Raw genomic sequence first — 19,881 nt, 5'->3', positions numbered from 1 at the left:
TCTGTGAGCCCTCACTGCTGTGATTGGTCAAATGGCGCAGTCCTTTGTGATTAGTCTATCACGTAAAGCGCGTGTCGGAAACAAAACGCCCATTGCCATAACGGACTGACGGAATGACAGCCCTGGAGACTTGTCAATACATAGAAATGATGGTATCGATTATACCTTACCAATTCGAGCTGGAGTCTGACGATGAAACGGTTGAAGTGGCTGATCGACAAGAGACTGATTCGCAAGCACGACTGGAGCAAGACGTTTCTCAGTGGTAAGTGTCAAGTGTTAACAAGTTTGTGGTAATTATAATATGTGATAGCAAGTTGTTCGCGAGAACATGGGCGGACATTATGCAAATGTGTGACTTCGTGACGTACAGCCGTAACAGAATAAGATTCGAGTTCCTGACGACTCGTTTAGGCGATTGTGAGTCGACTCTTTTTTTTGATAGACAATAACTTTATTCATCGTGCACTGTCGGCTTCACAACTTTGCAGATAGTTTATGTTCACATACAGCTACATGACACACTGCATGAAAGGTAATATTCGAAAAGGCATAATAGGGGCACCTTTGTCACACAGCTACTGACAGATGCATTAATCATATGGATTAGTTGAACCTGTGGTAAACACTCACCTGCCTGTGCTAGGATGAACTCCTGAAAACGCATCCCAATGTTGTTTCTAGCTGTACAGTTGTAACGGCCAAAATCTCTGTCTGACATCGGGGTAACCTGAGGACCAAGGTTGTGTTAGTGTGATCATGGATAAATTTTTCTTTTTTTGTTATGTTGTTCATGTGCTCATATGACATTAATCTTGGTTAGTAAACATAACTGCCGAGGACACATCTGTTTCCAGAGAAACCATGTGTTGTTGAGTCTTGTCTAGTTCAGATGAGTTTACAAAACAAAAGGTCAAATCTGCTTGTACCCCCTTACCAAAAAGTAGTATAATTCAAGTTTATTTTATTAAGTATACTTAAGTATATTTTATGTAGTAAGTATACAAATATAAGTGTACTAGTAGTATACTTGTAAGTGTACAATTTCAATACTCCTTGGGACTAAATTGGCCCACTTTCTAGTATATAAATGTATACTTTAAGTATAACAGTAGTAAACTTTGAGTACACAACTAGTTTACGTCAATGTTTTTAGCTTGTACTGCAACTATACTAAAAGTGAACTTATAGGTATACTGATAGTTTACTAATTAAATACTTGTAGTAGCATTTTTAGTACACTTTGAAGTATGGTCTCAGTAAACTACTTGTTTAGTAGTTTTATACTGCAAGTATACTCGTAAGTTTTCTTTAAGTGAACTTTACATCATACTTTAACCCTTGTGCTACCTTTTGGACATTTATGTCCTTTTCAGTTTTGTTTTTTTGATCATTTTGTTATTGGCAGCTGCATAAATTTTGGCACAGGTGTGTATTTTTATTGGAATTTTACTATTTCACCCCCATTTCCTTTAATATATCTATTTTGCACTAGGTACAAAAAATAGTTCCTCTCAGGACCTTTTGGACAAAAATGTCCCCACTCAAAACCCATTAAAACAACTATTTTTAATTGCAGTGCCGTTTAACTGTAAAATGATGCAATTTTTGTTAATAGGCTTTTATTCTGTTGGCAAAATTAAATTTGTTACTATTTTTTACTAGGTTTTTCCAGGTTTGGTCTATAAAACAAATACTCGCTTTATTCCTGTTTTCTGCTTCTGCATATTATAGAGCCAATTGGATAAATAATGCAGCTATAATTGTGTAGGTGTGTTGGTATGGATGTCAGAGTGTGGTTTGCATGTGTGGCATAAAAAAAATTGTGTGTGTGTGCGTGTGTGTTCTTGTAATATTTGAGAGAGAAAAATTCTACTGCAAATCACAAATCCAACCACTGTGTGCACCAGCAGAGTTTTGCTGGCATCTAATGGGGAAAATTTGGGCCTTGCTTTCAACTAAATTTTACTGAAAGCTCATTTTTTGGGACATTAACCTCAAATTTGGAACTCAACTTGTTTAGATTCATGGCTTTGATTTTCTAGCAGGTTTAGAGTTCAACATGTTTCATAAAATATATATTTCATATAAAATATTGTTCATAAATAATTTTCATAAACTTAAATCTTTTTTTTTTTTTTTGGTTTACTTCGACAATAATCTGGGTCTTCTTTAAAATGAGACCAAACTTAAGTCTGTGCTCCCAAGCTTTAACTTTTTATGATCGTTTGTTGACATGAACAATTTTGTCTACTATGGACCTATGTGTACCTTTTTTTTATTGATGCCCCTATGTCCCTATTTAGGAATTCATTTGTATATATTTTGTTATATGAATATCTGAACATACAAAACATCAAAAGAAAGAACAGGGTATCTGCTTGTTAACAAAAACATTTTATTCTAGTTTCATGCATTCTTTTTTTTAAAACACTTGAATGTGGGTAAGTTTCATAAATAAAAAATAAACAACATTTTGAACAAAAAGCTGAAAAAAGACTATGAATTGGATTCAGAATGATAATCAAAATGTAGATTTAGTCGATCAACACCCCAGAGCCTGACAGCCATTATTACCTCTTCATTGGTCAACATTTTATTCCATAATGTTACACAGTTTTAATGCTGTTTTAGCACGTGGAAGCATCTGTTGTTTTGGTTTCGTCTTTTTTTTTTTTTGGAAATTCTGTACAGAAGATGAGTACTAGCAGTACTTTAAACGAAAGGGAATACTTTAAAGAAAACTGGCTGAAATTGAATAAGCTCAAGTTTTTTTTAAATATATATAGATTTTATTTCAGTGAATGTTTATATCAAGTAACTGGTTTCAGTTTTATTTTTAGCTTTAGTTATCGATAAAAACCCTGCTCTGCTGACAATAATTGATTTCCACATCTGACTAGCTCACTACACCTGTATATTTTAGCAAAAGATTTTCACAGATTTTGCATTAGAATCTAGTGCCAACCCAACACAGCACCAAAACTGTTTATTGTACAAAAGTAAAAAAAAAAAAAACAAGTGTAAAAAAAACTTGAAAGTTTAAGGCAACCAGCTTTAGCAGATTTTTGAGTTTTCTCAACTTGTTTTTGTAGAAAATTTTATAGTTTTCTCAACTTTTTATTGTATAAACTGAAAACAACAAGTTGAGAAAACTCAAAAGTCTGCTGAAGCTGGTTACCTTAAACTTTTGTTTTCTCAACTTTTGATTTTTTTTACAGTGTGTCATCAGGTTTTACATCAGTTTTACTGATGCACAATTTGTACAGCTCAAGTAAGAGTGTGATGTTTTAACGTGCTGTTAAAGTGAAACATCATTAATCTAGGGCCGTCGCCGATCTTTGACCGCTAAGGGGTTAAAAAAAAAGATTAGAATTATCATGATCAGCCGTCTGCAACCCGTACATACTGTACAAATTGGTTTTATAATGCCGTAGATAGTTTTATTCATTTATATTTTTTACACAATAACATTTACTTATTTTAAACATTTAATTGTATCTTATTTAAATGGTATCTTTTCAGTATCTTTTATACAGATTAATTAAAGAAATCATTAAATTAAAACTAAAGTAAATTAAATAGATTTAAAAAAATATATATAATAAGTAATAGTGTAATTAAAGTTTATATAAATATATTAATATTTTTACTGAAAACAATGTGGTTAACATCTTATGGTGGTGTACTGATGTTTTAGCAAAACTGTAATACAATTAATAAATTAAATTCATTGCTGTAAAGAAATTATTGAATTTTTTTTTTTAGAAAAATAGATTTCCAATTATAAATAAATAATTTTACAATTTTAATAATTAAAATGTAACAAAGAGCAATGTAATAAATACATTTTATTTTAAAAAGACTCCTAACATGCCACCAGTGGGCTAAGGCCTGGATATCATTAATGTCTAACTCTCCTGGCTCTCTTATCTAGATGAGCAAACACAAAAAAATCCAGTATGAATGAGAAAAATGTTAAAAACTGTGGGTGGATTACTGTACCTCGAGGAGTGATCTGCCAGGGGCACTGTGTACACGCATGTTTCCAGCACCCTCACTAGGGATGGTCAACTTTTCTCGTCTCCACAGCATTGTGGCCAGAGGGTTAGACATAACATCACAGCTAATGTTGACCGGGTTCCCTTCCCACGAGAAAAATATAGTGTGGTTGGTCTGGAACTTTGGTGCATCTGTGAAAGAACGGTAAAGGAGTGCTCAGTAATGGCACGCCGAGCTCTTCTAACAGTCATCCATCAAAAACTCATTCAAGATTAGCTGCCCGAAGTCTAAATTAAATTCTAGCATGTACCAGGCAGGTAGGAGCTTCCACATACGCGTTAACCAAACACTTTATCATGGAGTTCTCTTTCACCTGGGTAAAATGGGCTCCTAATCAAACTCAATCTGAAGCATGGCCACTTCTCACCGACTGCCTCTAATTTTTCAAAACACCCTGCAAAAACTCAAACCCCCTCTTTCCCCACAATGCAGTGGGTGGTGGAAGATTTCATTTGGCAGTATGTTAGAGAGATGCAATGAGGCAGAGGGTGTGGGATAGAGAGTACTGTGGTATTGGGAAATGCTGCATTATATGTGATTTCTCAGTCATACACCCCCACACACACACTGGCAGACACACACATACAGTACATAGACACACAGAAACAGCACACTCACAATCACACCCATTTTTTCCATTAAAGAGATTGATGCAGCCCACAGTGTCACATCGGTGACGGATTGAGACTGAATGAATGGGTATATTAGCAACCCTGCTAGATGGTCCGTTCCACTGCACCACATAATGAGATATATATCTACCCTGCTGCTGCTACTGATTCTAAGGATACAGGATTCAGAACTGTAATTTGAATTTGAATTTTTAAAATTAAAATTAAACAGAGAAAAATTAGAAAAATTAAAATTAAACAAAATAGTAATTTGTTTTTGCTAATATTATTATTATACATATCATTTTGAGTATAGATCACCAATAAATATGTTAAATAAAAATTACAAATATGTATATTTTATAAAAATTAAAAACATCAAATATATAGACAATAGTAAAATATTAAATTAATTTAAATTAAATTATATATATAGGGTCCTATGATTTCTGTGATGGAAAATTGTTATGGAAAGAAAAGCATATTTACCAGAAAAATTATTTACCAGAATTTATTATTTATTTTATATATATATATATATATATATATATATATATATATATAGATAGATAGATAGATAGATAGATAGATAGATAGATATTCAGGAGTGTAAAGACAAAGTCTTTCCTGCTAAAACAGGCGGTTGATGTCAGCTTTAGACATGGACGAGAAGAGCAAGAAACATGCTGCTCATAGGATGGGAGAGGAGGCTGAGCGAGCTTCATGCCGGATATGGAGCAAGAGAGAGGAAGAAAGCTGGAAGCCATGAGCAGATGGGCAGTGACTTGGCCACCACTGCCGACCCACCAACTGGAGAGTGTTGTGGTAAGGGTCGAAACACTCAAGGAAGGTTGGAAACCACCTGATGACATCTGCTTATGGCTGAAAGCTATGGTTACATAAAGGAGTAACCGAAGAAAGTGCCTAACAGGTGTATTTCACTATATTCTATATATACAACCCGAATTCCGGAAATGTTGGGATGCTTTTTAAATTTGAATAAAATGAAAACTAAAAGAATTTCAAATCACAAGAGCCAATATTTTATTCACAATAGAACATAGATAACATAAATGTTTAAACTGAGAAATTTTAAAGTTTTATGCACAAAATGAGCTCATTTCAAATTTGATGCCTGCTACGGGTCTCAAAATAGTTGGGATGGGAGCATGTTTACCATGGTGTAGCATCTCCTTTTCTTTTCAAAACAGTTTGAAGACGTCTGGGCATCGAGGTTATGAGTTTCTGGAGTTTGGTGTTGGAATTTGGTCCCATTCTTGCCTGATATACGTTTCCAGCTGCTGAAGAGTTTGTGGTCGTCTTTGACGTATTTTTTGTTTAATGATGCGCCAAATGTTCTCTATAGGTGATAGATCTGGACTGTAGGCAGGCCAATTCAGCACCTGGACTATTCTACTACGAAGCCATGCTGTTGTAATAGCTGCAGTATGTGGTTTTGCATTGTCCTGCTGAAATACACAAGGCCTTTCCTGAAATAGATGTCGTCTGGAGGGGAGCATATGTTGCTTTAAAACCTTTATTTACCTTTCAGCATTCATAGTGCCTCCAAAACATGCAAGCTGCCCATAATGTATGCACTTATGCACCCCCATACCATCAGAGATGCTGGCTTTTGAACTGAACGCTGATAACGCTGGAAGGTCTCCCTCCTCTTTAGCCCAGAGGACATGGCGTCCTTGATTTCCAACAAGAATGTCAAATTTGGACTCGTCTGACCATAGAACACTTTTCCACTTTGAAACAGTCCATTTTAAATGAGCCTTGGCCGACAGAACACAACGGCGCTTCTGGACCATGTTCACATATGGCTCCCTTTTTGCATGATAGAGCTTTAGTTGTCATCTGCAGATGGCACAGCGGATGTGTTTACCAACAGTGGTTTCTGGAAGTATTCCTGGGCCCATTTAGTAATGTCAATGACAGAATCATGCCGATGAGTGATGCAGTGTCGTCTGAGGGCCCGAAGACCACGGGCATCCAACAAAGATCTTCGGCCTTGTCCCTTACGCACAGAGATTTCTCCAGTTTCTCTGAATCTTTTGATGATGTTATGCACTGTAGATGATGAGATTTGCAAAGCCTTTGCTATTTGACATTGAGGAATGTTGTTTTTAAAGCATTCCACAATCTTTTTATGCACTCTTTCACAGATTGGAGAGCCTCTGCCCATCTTTACTTCTGAGAGACTCTGCCTCTCTAAAACATCCCTTTTATAGCTAATCATGTTACAGACCTGATATCAATTAACTTAGTTAGTTGCTAGATGTTCTCCCAGCTGAATCTTTTCAAAATGTCTTGCTTTTTCAGCCCTTCGTTGCCCCCGTGCCAACTTTTTTGAGACCTGTAGTAGGCATCAAATTTGAAATGAGCTCATTTAGTGGACAAAAGTGTAAAATTTCTCCGTTTAAACATTTGTTATGTTCTCTATCTTCTATTGTGAATAAAATATTGGCTTATGTGATTTGAAAGTCTTTCAGTTTTCATTTTATTCAAATTTAAAAAATGACCCAACATTTCTGGAATTCAGGTTGTATATACTGTATATACACATACAGTATATATATTTAATATAATAATATTATAAAGAAGGGTACAATTCTACACTCACTACCATGTTTAGTGTTTTGACGACCTTTGTCAAGGTACAATTTCTACAAAATGAAGAACGTCATATTTACAATTATAAAATTATCTGAAAAGAATGTGGTGGACATATCATGGTAGTGTGTTAAAATCTTAGCAAAACTGTAATAAAATCTTGATAGTGTTGAACATTGTTTAGAAAAATAGTTCCAATTCTAAATAAAAAACCAACCAACTTTTAGTGAATAAATATGGGACCCTGGACCACAAAACCAGTCATAAGGGTCAATTTTTCATCTGAAAGCTGGATAAATAGGCTTTCCATTGACGTATGGTTTGTTAGGATAGGACAGTATTTGGCCGAGATACATCTATTTGAATATCTGGAATCTGAGGGTGTAAAAAAATCAAAATATTGAGAAAATCACCTATAAAGTTGTCCAAATGAAGTTCTTAGCAATACATATTACTAATCAAAAATTAAGTTTTGATATATTTACGGTAGGAAATTTACAAAATATTTTCATTGAACATTTACTTAATATCCTAACGATTTTTGGCATAAAAGAAAAATCAATAATTTTAACCCATACAATGTATTGTTGGCTATTGCTACAAATATGCTTGTGCTACTTATGACTGGTTTTGTGGTCCAGGATCACATATGCTTAATTAGTTCAATTTAATGATAATTTTTTTTTTATGAAATGCAATTCTTGAATTTTCCCTTTCCTGACACTTTAATTCAAATCCCAATTCAGATTACTGCAAAATGTGACCAATTCAAACCACTCACACTCAATATCCAGGAACATGCTCTTCTGATGTCCACCGATCCTGCTGAGAGCCTCACAGTCAAAGCGTCCCCAGTCAGATAGCTTGACTCCAACAATAGTCAGCATGGATTCGCCATAACGGCCTCGCACCTCCACACGGCCGTCTGGACTCTAAAAAACATCACATGCTTCACGTATTTGAAAAACAGATAAACCCGATAATCAGAGAGTCAAGGTTGTAGGATTAAGTATAAAATCGTGTAATAGCAAGATGTGGGGATTAAGGCATGACTCATGAGGACAGAGTTTTTAGAGGATTCATGGGAAGGAAATGTGCAGAGAGGCTTTTAACACACCTCAAGTGTTTCATCTGCTTTTCCCTCACATTTCTCATGGTAAATGAGTACAGAACCATTTCTAACTTCCCACACACTGTTGTCCGACTTGCGGCTTTGGGAGTACAAATGTTCAACAGTGGTATTTCTTAACAGGTTAAACGCAAATGTAGTTCTTCCACAGGGATGTATATTCATGTTAGTACTGCATCATGTCCTGATCCCATTACTCCTTCTAAATAAAGAACATAAAGCTATAAGACACAATTAAGAGGAAGTTATGAGAAAACCGGTGTTGCATAAGAGGTGTTATATAGCCTATATGCTTGTATAAAATAGCAACAACAGTATTGTGATACAAGGCACCAATGCTGCCAAAGAATAGTAGATGTAGTATAGTCTATTAGCATAACCGTAGGTGATATTGCGCATACAGGCTCTGTGCCAAAGCAAGCAGCCTATCCACACAGGATTTCAAGGCATGATAAGTATGCTACCAAGAATGTTCCAAAAAGTAGGAAGTGTAATTATAGCGCCTTCAAAGATACTTTCTAGTTGACAAATTCTAAAGCAGCATGAAATTGCAATCCCAAACTAAGTGCATAGAAAATCAATCCAAGATGGATACTGTTCAAAATTTTGAGGTTTGAATGTTTTTTTTGAAAGTGAGAAAGAAACGAATGATTTTATTCAGCAAGGATGCATTGATCAAAGTGACGGTGAGGACATTTAAAGATTTCTGTTTCAAATAAATGCATTGTATTCATCAATCCTGAAAATAATGCACTGTGATTTTCACAAAGATATTAAGCAGCGCAACTACTGATAATGTTTCCTGAGCACCAATTTGGCATATCAGAACGATTTCTGAAGATCATGTGACACTAAAGACTGGAGTAATGGATGTTGAAAAATCAGCTCTGCCGTTACAGGAATGAATAACTGTTTTCTACTTTCTATATATTTAAAAAGTTAATTTTTTAAAAGTAATATTTCACAATATTGCTAATCATGCTAATGCCAACCTCTTGTAAAATGACCAGAAATGTCCCTTTGTGTGGAAACTGTATGCCTATGTAAAACACTAAAAAAACCTCTATTTTACTACAGCTTCCAATACATCAAGCTTTTTTTAAATCACTGGCAAAACTAATGTAAATCCATGAGAGTATATGAAAGCCATAGAACAGCATAATCCCAAAATAGATTATCATCACAGAGTACACTGTCGGTCCCTAAAGAACTAAAAACAGCCTGAGACCCTTACAAACGTGGATCTCAGACTGTTTAACCATCTTAAAAGCAAACAAGTCGAGGAGACATCACACAGACCTGTTTCCCAGACCACAACACTGCTCTGATGTAAATCAACTCTTCAGTTTTTCCCACTGCCCTCTGAAGCATTCACTGCATAATAAGCAGTAGAGGGATGTGTGGCGGTGTCAGTTTTGATTAGTGAGAGTGAGCAGTAGTGTGGTTAACGAGAGGCAGTGCATGATGACAGTTTTGAGGCCTGTCTTCCTGTCTCAACACCCCGCTCATCATCCGAGCTGACCAAAATTGCCCTCAGTCAGTCACTAATCTCAACGCTCACGCTGACACATGCATCACAGCAGTCAGAGCCATTTCCCTTCTGCTCCCTGCTGAAAGAAAGAGGTCACACCAGCTTAAAGGGATAATTCACCCCCCAAAAATGAAAATTCAGTCGTTCCAAACCTGTATGACATTCATTCTTCTGTGCAACACAAAAGAAGAAATTCGGAACACTGACTTTCTATGCAATTACAATGAAAGGCTTTCAAGCTTCAAAAAAGATGGAAAAGCATCATAAAAGTATCATAAAATCAACCCATATGATTTGTGCATCATATTTCAAGTCTTTTGAAGCCATGAAACAGCTCTGTGTAAGAAACAGAGAAATTTAAGTCAGTATTCACTGGCACCAGATCAATGAGTTACGGGCTGAACTTAAAGACTGGGCGAGTTTGATTTGTGAACAAATCATTCAGACCAATTCATTCAAAAGACCTTATGCAAATGAACAATTACTTCAGGAGCCAGACACTACTTTTTCACAAACTTGCCAAACTCACAATTTCATCATGAAAACACCATGGAGAAATGGCTTTCCAGTGAATACATTAAATCTTGGTCTATTTGTCACAGTAATCTATCAGAAGACCAATCCTTTGGACTACATTTGCAATAATTTTATAGTGTTTTTTGACAACCTCTCTTCTCATTCACTTTTATTACATTGAAAAGAGTGTCCCAGGATGATCTTTAGTGTTCCATGGATCAAAGAAAATCATTTTTAAGCTAACTATAAGACAGGAAAGCTGGTTTTTGGAACATGGTAGCTGTTTCTTGCTGGTTTAAAGCAGGAAAAAAAAAAAAAAAAATCACCACTGAATCAAGGATAGACAGGGCTATTTTTGGTGGCCCAGTCATGACAGAATCCACAAAAATGTTAAGCCGCACAACAGGTTTAAACATTGTAATAAGACATTGTAATAACATTATAATAAGACATTTTAAACGTTGTAATAACATAATAATAAGAAGTGTGTTTTGAGCACCAAATCAGCATATTAGAATGATTTCTGATGGACCATGTGACACTGAAGACTGTAGTAATGGCTGCTGAAAATTCAGCTTTAGGAGTAGAAAACAGTTATTTTAAATAATAACAATATTTCAACCATATAAAAAAACATATAAAAAACAAGTTAAACCGGATTTAGTTGTTTAATTTGCTTTTTCTGCATGTAGGCATCAAGGTTATTTTCGTAAACGAAAACTGAAACTAAGACTAAAACTATTGGTCAAAAAACATTTTCGTAAACTAAAATAAAATTAAAATTTCTAAATAAATGAAAAACTAAAACGAAACGAAACTAACAACAGTAACTGAAAATAAAATAATAATTAGCTTCATGCACGTGAGCTGCGTCCTAAGCTGCTATTCACATAGAATGCATTTTTGCATTTAAAAACAAGACGCGGGCTATGAAATAGGAAATAACTATAAAATATGAAATGGGAAATAATAAAAATGCACACCATACAGCGCACGAACGTTTAAAAGCGTGCTTGACGTGCGAGAACAACATGAGAGTGAGTTAACAGATACAGAATTAAAAGTTTTGGATGAGCTGACTTTAGTGAATAGCCATTTTGTCACGCTTTGCGATTACTATGGTAACGTCCGCCTCGAGTCCATGACACGAGCACCGCCTTGACTGTATAAAACGCATCCAAAATGAGAGAAAGCGATAGCCGAGCTGTGTTTTCACCGCTGGCCGTGTTGTGTAAAAGGGGCTTTAGAACTGGGATTGATTGCATTGCTCATCTGAAGCACATGCGTGCTGGAGCGGCTCGTCAAAGTAAAGTGCAAACATCATTTAAATCACCATATTGCATTTATTTTTGAATAGTATGAGGTTTCAAAACATTTTAGTTGCAAAAAACATGCCTGCATTCCAATGTGCACACTGTCCATGCTAAATTCTATGTGATATTAGTCATTTTTAATACTATTTAGGGCAGATAGGGTGGATAATATGCACATTGGGACGCAGGGCATGTTTCCTCAAATCCAGCACTGGAGGGCCATTGATCTGCAGAATTTAGCTCCAACCCTGATAAAAACTCAACTGCCTGATGCTGCCTAGTAACTCTGAAAACCTTGATTAGCTTGTTGTTTGTAAACTATTGGCATATTAAACAAGATTACATATTTAATATGAATGAATATGAACATGAATATGAAAACGTACCCACATATAAGTTGCATATTTTTGTTTTTTGTTGAATTATAAAGAATTATTTTATTTTCATTATTAAGAGGTTTACACAAGAGTTAACTGTAAACTGCAAACATTCAACTTTGCTAAAATTAAATGTCTTGGTTTGGTCTACACTGGAAGTGTTCCATTAAGCCGTTAAACTATAATTACTAAAACTAAAACTGAAACTAAAATATATAAAAACTAAATAGAAATGTGTTCACAAAATAAAAACTACACTAAAACTAACAAAACCATTAATGAAACTAACTAAAACTAAACTGAAATTATAGGAAATTTGAAAACGATATTAAAATAAAAACTAATTTAAAAATTAAAAACTATAATATCCTTGGTAGGCATGACTCAAGTGAGTCATATTACTCTAGGCTGTTAATTGGCCCCCATAGACTGTGCTAAAGCACCAAATGTCAAATCTCTCCGCACAGCTCTACCATTCAATTTGTTCCTAGCAGTGAATGGTGTCCATTTTGAACTCTTACTTTAACCGTTCAGAGTAAAACGGAGGGGAGGGAAGAGGCTCCCAGATCAATTGTTTACAACTTTTGAATTCAGATCACAGGTTCGGTCCCGGCCCCTGTGTAATTGTAGCAGACTAACTCCCCTACCTTACCTCCACATCCCCACACCTCTGAAAGAGCAGCTTAAATCAAACTCATTTTGTTCATATTGAGTGGCGGCAAGCGTCGCTGCTCTCCTACACCTCTTTGTATGAATCCTCTTTCATTTCCCAGCCATGCAGGCTATTCTAATCGCTATCCGAGCAGTTCTCGCTAGATTAACTGTGATGGGGAGTCTTTTCACAGTTCCTCCCTGGAGTCAGGCTCCGTTTGCCTCTATTGTTGACGCCAACAACCCACCTTTCACAGAATTCTAATGATCTTTGACAGTTTCTGTTCCCATCATCTTTCCCGCCTGGCCACTGCAATCGCATTTGCCATTCTGCAGGCTGCATTCGCATTCAGCACAGACACGGAGCATGCCGGTAGGAAATGCAGAGCATTATTGGAGCACAGAAAGCCTTCTTCAGCCTTCAACCGGTACACAGACTGAGTGTGCCTCGGAGCTGTGTCTCTGAGTACTAGTCTATTATATCCTCTAATGTCCATGACTATTACAGTGGGTGTGAGCAAAGAGCGACCGTCACACATATCTGGCAGTTAATGTGCTGGTAAAATGCTGCACTGTTTAGTGACTGAGAGGAAATGGTGGTTGAAATAACCTGCAAATACAATACGTTGTGGAAAATATTTTTTTGAAGTTGTAAATCTAACAAAGATTATTGGAGTACATTTGACAGGAAAGTACTATTTTAGTCTTTCTACTTCTAAATTTCATGTTTAATTCAGTGTGATTTTTTATTTATTTATTTTTTTCAGTGTATAAGTGTTCTTGAAAGTAGTTTATGGTACAATATAAAAAAGTACAGTAGATGTTCGTAACACTAAAAAAAAAAAAAAAAAAAGAAATGTCTTGTTGCTGTCCCAAACTTATTAAAACATCACATTAACGTTCATTATATGAAACAACAGACTACCATTCAAACGTTTAGTGCCAGTAAAATTAAAACAAAACAAATCAAAACAAAAACAAAACAAAAAACAAACAAACAAACAACAACACCTATTTGACATGGTTGCATTAAATCGATTAAAAGTCAGTAAAGACATTGAAAATGTTACAAAAAAAAAACTATTTTAAATAAATGCTATCCTTTTGAACTTTCTATTTATCAAATAATCCTGAAAACGGTGCATCATAGTTATCATGATTTATAACATTAAGAAATCAGAATATTAGAATGATTTTTGAAGGATCAGCTGAAAATTCAGCTTTGCCATCACATTAAAATATACTAAAATGATTTTATATAATATTCCACAACATTATCAAATAAATGCAGCTTTTGTGGGTATAAAACATAAAAAAAACAAAAAAACTTTAAAACTTAAAGTAAAAAAAAAAACAAAAAACATTAAAAACATCTTACTGTGCCAAACTTTTTGCACAGATGAAAAAAATAAATAAAATAAAATAAAAAACATTATTCACAGTAAGAATAATATTGTACCTTATCTCCATCTGAAAAGCTGTGCCCATCACTTGCTCTCCTCCAGGAGATTTCAGGCAAAGGTTCACCTTCAGCCTTGCAGGAGATCATAGCAGCGCTGCCTTCCACAGCTGTCACGTTCCTTAGCTTAGTAATGTGGGGCTGGACTGCAAGAGAGGGACAACAGAGGAATGTGACAAAGACAAAAGTGAAACATAAAGAACTGGAAAAAACACTCAAGCTTGCCTTTGCACACAGCAGAAATCCAATAGCTGCGATGTAAGTATCTTTTCATTTCAGAATAAAGACGTAGAATGTGTCTCTACGAGCTTCATACCATCTATAGAATATGCCTACATACAAAAAATATTTTTTCCTCTGGACACTCTGAAACATAATCTACTACTCAATAAAGATTTCTCTTCCAGAGTACATATTGCACTTGGGTAACGATTCAGTAAATATCAGACTGAACTTTGCGTCAACAACATCATTCTGGTCTGACAATCAAAAATCCTTCATGGGCACCCAGCTGGAAGAGAAAACAACAGAATATTGGAGAAAGGTCAGCATTTTGCTGTCTGAAGTTCAGAAAAAGACACAGCACATTGACAAGCACAACACATCTGTTGCTATCTGAATCTAACAGGCTCCCACTGGTAAATAAACATTAGTAAACTGCAGGGGTTGTGTGGCATAGGAATACTTAAGATTCTCATCATAAATCTATGATAAGGCTTGTCTTGTGTAGCAACGCTCATTAGAAGGGTAACTGATGTACAACAGCGGCAGCCTTCAAGCAAAGAGGTGACACCATCGCAGCGTTTAACCTGATAAATATACATCAAAAAATGCTTTCCCGCAGGGCGCACAATAATAGCAGATAAATAAAAGAGAACAGCAGAACAATGAGAAAAAATCTTATCAGCATAATCTCTTTCTCTTGCTATGTTGACATTAGGGATTAAATCAACTAACAATTAATCTAAGAAATGAGCATAATCCTAACGATAAAGACTGATTTGCATTTAGATGTTCTTCAGGAGCTACATGTTCACATCCATGCAAACAGATGCCCAAAATCCACTTTTTAACAACTTTTTTAAACATATTTGCCAATAGACAGCAAATGTAATGTCAAAGAGTTTTGTTTCACACTTAACACTTTAACAATAATCAGCATTTAAGAAGATTACTAAAATACTGCTGTGAAAAACCCACAAACATATCAGTATACAGCAAAACGGTGCTGAGATAAAGCGTGATGAGGCAATATCCATCTCTAAAACCTTGGGATGCCATTCATTAAAGCCAAAAACTAGTTTTATGAGCATGCAGGAAACGCAGAAGAAGTGTGCCAAGCTGAGTGGAAACCCTAGCTTCCCTCGCTCTGTTAGCTGTCAGGGGTCATAAAGGAAAGTTACAACTCAGATTCCCACCACGCTTTGCAAAACAAAACTCTCATCCAATAACGGAGGCTCATTTAAATGAGTTGCTTTGAAGAATACCCTTCGCTTGCACATGGAAAGGATTCTGATGACTACAGAATAAATCTCCATACATTTACATGAGCAGACAAGGTGCTATCTGAATAATCGGTGAAAATGTTGGCAGCTTCATGAAAATCGAAATCGAAATTCCTTCCCATAAAGAATATGTCACCCATTCCCATGCAATTTAGGCCATCTGTTTATGGAAGAAAAGCATGTCGCATGGCTGGACTGGAAAAGTGAAGCACAGGGATGTACCTGTCAATCACCTTTCAAAAACATCAGGGTTCCTGTTGCACTAGCCATAAGGAAGATAGAAAGTTTTTAGGTAAAGCTAGAAAAAAAGTCTTAATTTTGCTTTCAGGAGCCACGGATGCTGACGATTATATGATTTACTTCATTCAACTATAGCCTAAAGTAGTGTTCAGAAAGACACGCAGATGGGGCATCACTGGCATGTAAGCCATAAGATCAAGAGATATTAATATAAAATGTTTATATAGAAATATACATCTATTTATTAAATGTAAATTCTACAATAATATGCATTTCATTTATTTTAAATGTACGCTACCATTCCAGTTCAGGGGGTCAGTATTTTATTTTATTTATTTTAGAAATGAATACTATGACACATTAAATTGATAAAAACTTTCTCTTCATTTAAAAAAGAAACAATGATTTTCAATATAATAAAAATAAACTTTCTTGAGCACCAAACAAGCATATTAGAATGTTTTTTTAAAGAATCATGTGACTTCAGAGACTGGATTAATGGCTGCTGAAAATTTAGTTTGGCCATAACAGGAATAAATTACATTTTAAACATCAAAATAGAAAACAATAACCTAAAATAGTAAAAACATTTCACAATATTACTGTTTTTACAATATTTTGATCAAATAAATGTGGCCTTGGTGAGCATAAGAGACTTCTTTTATAAACAGTAAAATAAAAAAATAAAAAATAGATCTTACAGGTGCCAAGCATATGAACGGTAGTGTATATTACAATTTTGTTTTAGTTCTTATATATATTTTTCTTTTAGAACTGTGCCTATCACCCCACGTTCACTCTGCATGTAAATGTTTTCATTTGTAGCTCTTAATGTATGTGTATATTTTAACACAAAAAATATAACCCCTAAGCAATTTCAGAACGTAAACACATGAGCTAATGAGCTGATTTTTCATATAGGGTTTTGCTGCAAATGTAAACATACTCAATGACCCACACACCTACAACTATCTCCACATCACACAAAACTCAAAGGGAACACAAACACAATAGCACCAGTGCAAAACATGCAGTGAAATAGTAAACAATGCGGTTCTATTTAGCATGATTTATTCATGCCATTGTACATGTTGGTCACGTTACATCACAACAACAGCTTCTGGGAGATGTGCCACAGAGATGAGCAAAAAATAAATAAATTAATTAATAAGTAAATAAAAGGAAAAAAAAAAAGAAGAAAAATTAAAACCTAATCTTGAAAATTCTGGCCTTTTCCTCTCATTTACTAGTCTGTTGCTTGAGCTGATTCATTTTCAAATTATGTTAAGGTTTTAGGTCTTTCAAAATTTGAACAATAATTTGACAGGACAACAAGTGCGCTTAGTTTGACAGGTAGCATCATATTTAGTGGATGAAGAGTTATGTAACCCAATAAAAAAAGGTGTTCTCACCAAAAACCTTGAGAACCAGTTCGTGCTCAACTTCTCCCGCCTTGTTAGAGGCTTTGCAGGTGTAGGAGCCCCCGTCGTCCTGCTGAATGTTTCGAACTGTGAGCGTCGTACCTCGAGCTCTCATTACATACCGCTCCGATTCCTGGAGCTGCACTCCCTTCCTGACAAAGCACACATATACAACACGTCAGTTGAACAAAGCCTAAATTCCCAACACTGTAGTATTATTCATATCGCAAGAAGAAAATCTCCCTGACCAGCCAATCAAAAGTATTATACATAATGCAGACATAGGAAGCAAAGACACGCCAGGTGATGGGTTATTCATCATACATGGAGATACGACATTTCAAAATATTCTGTTACATTCAATATACATACCGTATAGGTATGCCGTCGAGGTGGAGACAGAACAGTGCAATATTTTTTGGAGAAGATTACAGCACAGCTTCAGACTGTCATAATGAAAGGAATGAACGGAAATGAAATCTATTTAAAGCAGAGAGACCTGTGTGGCTACAGGAAATGGGGAGAAGGGAATCAAATCTTGGTCTCTCTGGCTATACAGACAGAGTCAACAGAGAGACACAAACAGAAGGATGCTTCATTCCAGTCACTGCTTACAACAAAATTGTTGAAATTGAGCAGATGTTTCTCAGCCAGAGGACATTACAACACACTAATTGTAGTGACACTAATTGTACACAAGTCTAACTGGTGCAAGCAAGTGCAGGGCTCAAGGGCACAATGCTAATAAAGCAGGCTTGTGATCGTAGCAACTTTCCAGTCTCCAGGTTGCCCTTTATTGGAATTAACTCTATTATCAGGGGTGCACATACATATTTCAGTCTGGTTCTCATGAGGGCACCTGGAGATTTGGTTTGGTGCTCACACTGCAAAATGAACAAAATAAACAAAATAATAAACAGAGTGTGATAATACGATAAATAATAAGTGAGCATTAAATAAAAAATACAATTATTTTATATAGTACACTTAAAATACATTTTCATTTTTTTCCTTTATTTGGATTTTATATTATTTTATTTGTATTATATTTTATATTATATGAATTTTCATCGTTTTCAAACCTAAAACCAGCAAGCTTTTAATTTGGCGAGTTGCTATGAGTAAAGTAAGTAAATGTGCTGCTTTTTTTAGCGCTGTAACATTAACATTAATAAGGGTAAAATGTACATGTGACTGGTTAATTTGACCTTTTTACTACATTACATTTTCATTATATTAATTCATTTAGCAGACACTTTTATCCAAAAAGCGATTTAGAAATGAGGACAATAGAAGCAATCATAAGAAACAAAAGAGCAATAATATGTAAGTGCTGTGACAAGTCTCAGTTAGCCTAATGCAGTACACATAGCAAGATTTTGTTTATACAATAAATAAAAAGAAAGCAAGTAGACAGAATATAAAAAGAATAGAGAATGCTAGTGTTAGAGGGTCATTTTTTATAATAAATAAAAAGAAAACAAGTAGATAGAATAGAAAAAGAACAGGGAACGCTAGTATTAGAGGCACTTTTTTAACTAGTTTATTTAAAATATTCATGTACTGTAACAAATTTTCCATATAGTGTGATATATGATTTTCCAGATAAATAATAATAAAAAAAGATTAGTTTAAAGTAAATCCTTTCATGTCAATAGGCCATTTTGACTTTTTATTTTAATTTTTTAGTGAATGCCTGTTGCTCACAGCTAAACAACTTGGTTGGTTAGGGACAAAGACTATAGAATTCCCAAGATGTGTCACTTGTATAGTTTTGAATGAGGAAAAATGCAACACTCAATATGGCCGCTCTATCGAACGAAGCCCCGCCTTCTGAGGAAAAGAGCCAATCACTAATCGGTAAAGCTGCTCCACTGCGGCTGTCGTTAGAAGCGTCTCGGTTGCTATAGAAACAGTCAGCGTTCTGAGACGTGCGCTTAGGACTGCGTATGCGCACTGGCTGATCTAGCCCCAAAAAACCCCCATTTATGATAGAGTTGTTGTCAGATTTCATTGGTGATTTCAAATAGGAAATTTAATCGTAAGCTTGGTGAACAGTTTTGGAGAATTTGATGGTTCCCCATTCAAAGAGTGCATGCCTGAGAGGTGTTTCAAAGATGGCCGCCGAGTGACATGACTTGCCTTAAAGGGACTTTGTTAGGCAGCATTAAGTATATTTAGATCTTTAACTCTTTACACGCATACATTTATTTATAGCATTATTATTATTTATTTTTACGCTTTACTTCCTCCACAGTCCTTTTTTTGGCACCAGCACGTGTAAAATTAAATGAAACTATCAGGTTTTAGCAGACATAATGTAATTGGTGATGCTTTTGTCATGTCCCAGTGTATCAGTGAGTGGTCTGGTTAGGCTCATTCATTAAAGGTCAACGTGTGAGAATGCTCGGCAGGGATCGCTTTCATCTCGCTCATTCTCATCCGAG

General features: G+C 35.4%; 1 protein-coding gene across 6 annotated transcripts in view; it reads right to left on the bottom strand.

Moving 5' to 3' along the window:
- ncam2 (neural cell adhesion molecule 2) overlaps positions 1 to 19,881 on the bottom strand; it is a 224,147-nt gene that overhangs the window by 33,837 nt on the left and 170,429 nt on the right. For all 6 annotated transcript variants that reach the window (XM_058787858.1, XM_058787859.1, XM_058787864.1 and 3 more), the window contains 5 exons: positions 17,426 to 17,586; positions 14,269 to 14,414; positions 8,074 to 8,224; positions 4,006 to 4,193; positions 634 to 730 (listed from right to left, as the gene is read on the bottom strand). In XM_058787858.1, coding sequence (XP_058643841.1) covers positions 634 to 730; positions 4,006 to 4,193; positions 8,074 to 8,224; positions 14,269 to 14,414; positions 17,426 to 17,586 — 743 coding nt within the window. The remainder of the gene's footprint in view (positions 1 to 633; positions 731 to 4,005; positions 4,194 to 8,073; positions 8,225 to 14,268; positions 14,415 to 17,425; positions 17,587 to 19,881) is intronic.

Source organism: Onychostoma macrolepis, chromosome 09 (genome assembly GCF_012432095.1).
Source record: "Onychostoma macrolepis isolate SWU-2019 chromosome 09, ASM1243209v1, whole genome shotgun sequence".
NCBI classification, from domain to species: Eukaryota; Metazoa; Chordata; class Actinopteri; order Cypriniformes; family Cyprinidae; genus Onychostoma; species Onychostoma macrolepis.
This window is presented reverse-complemented; position numbering and strand designations above follow the sequence as displayed.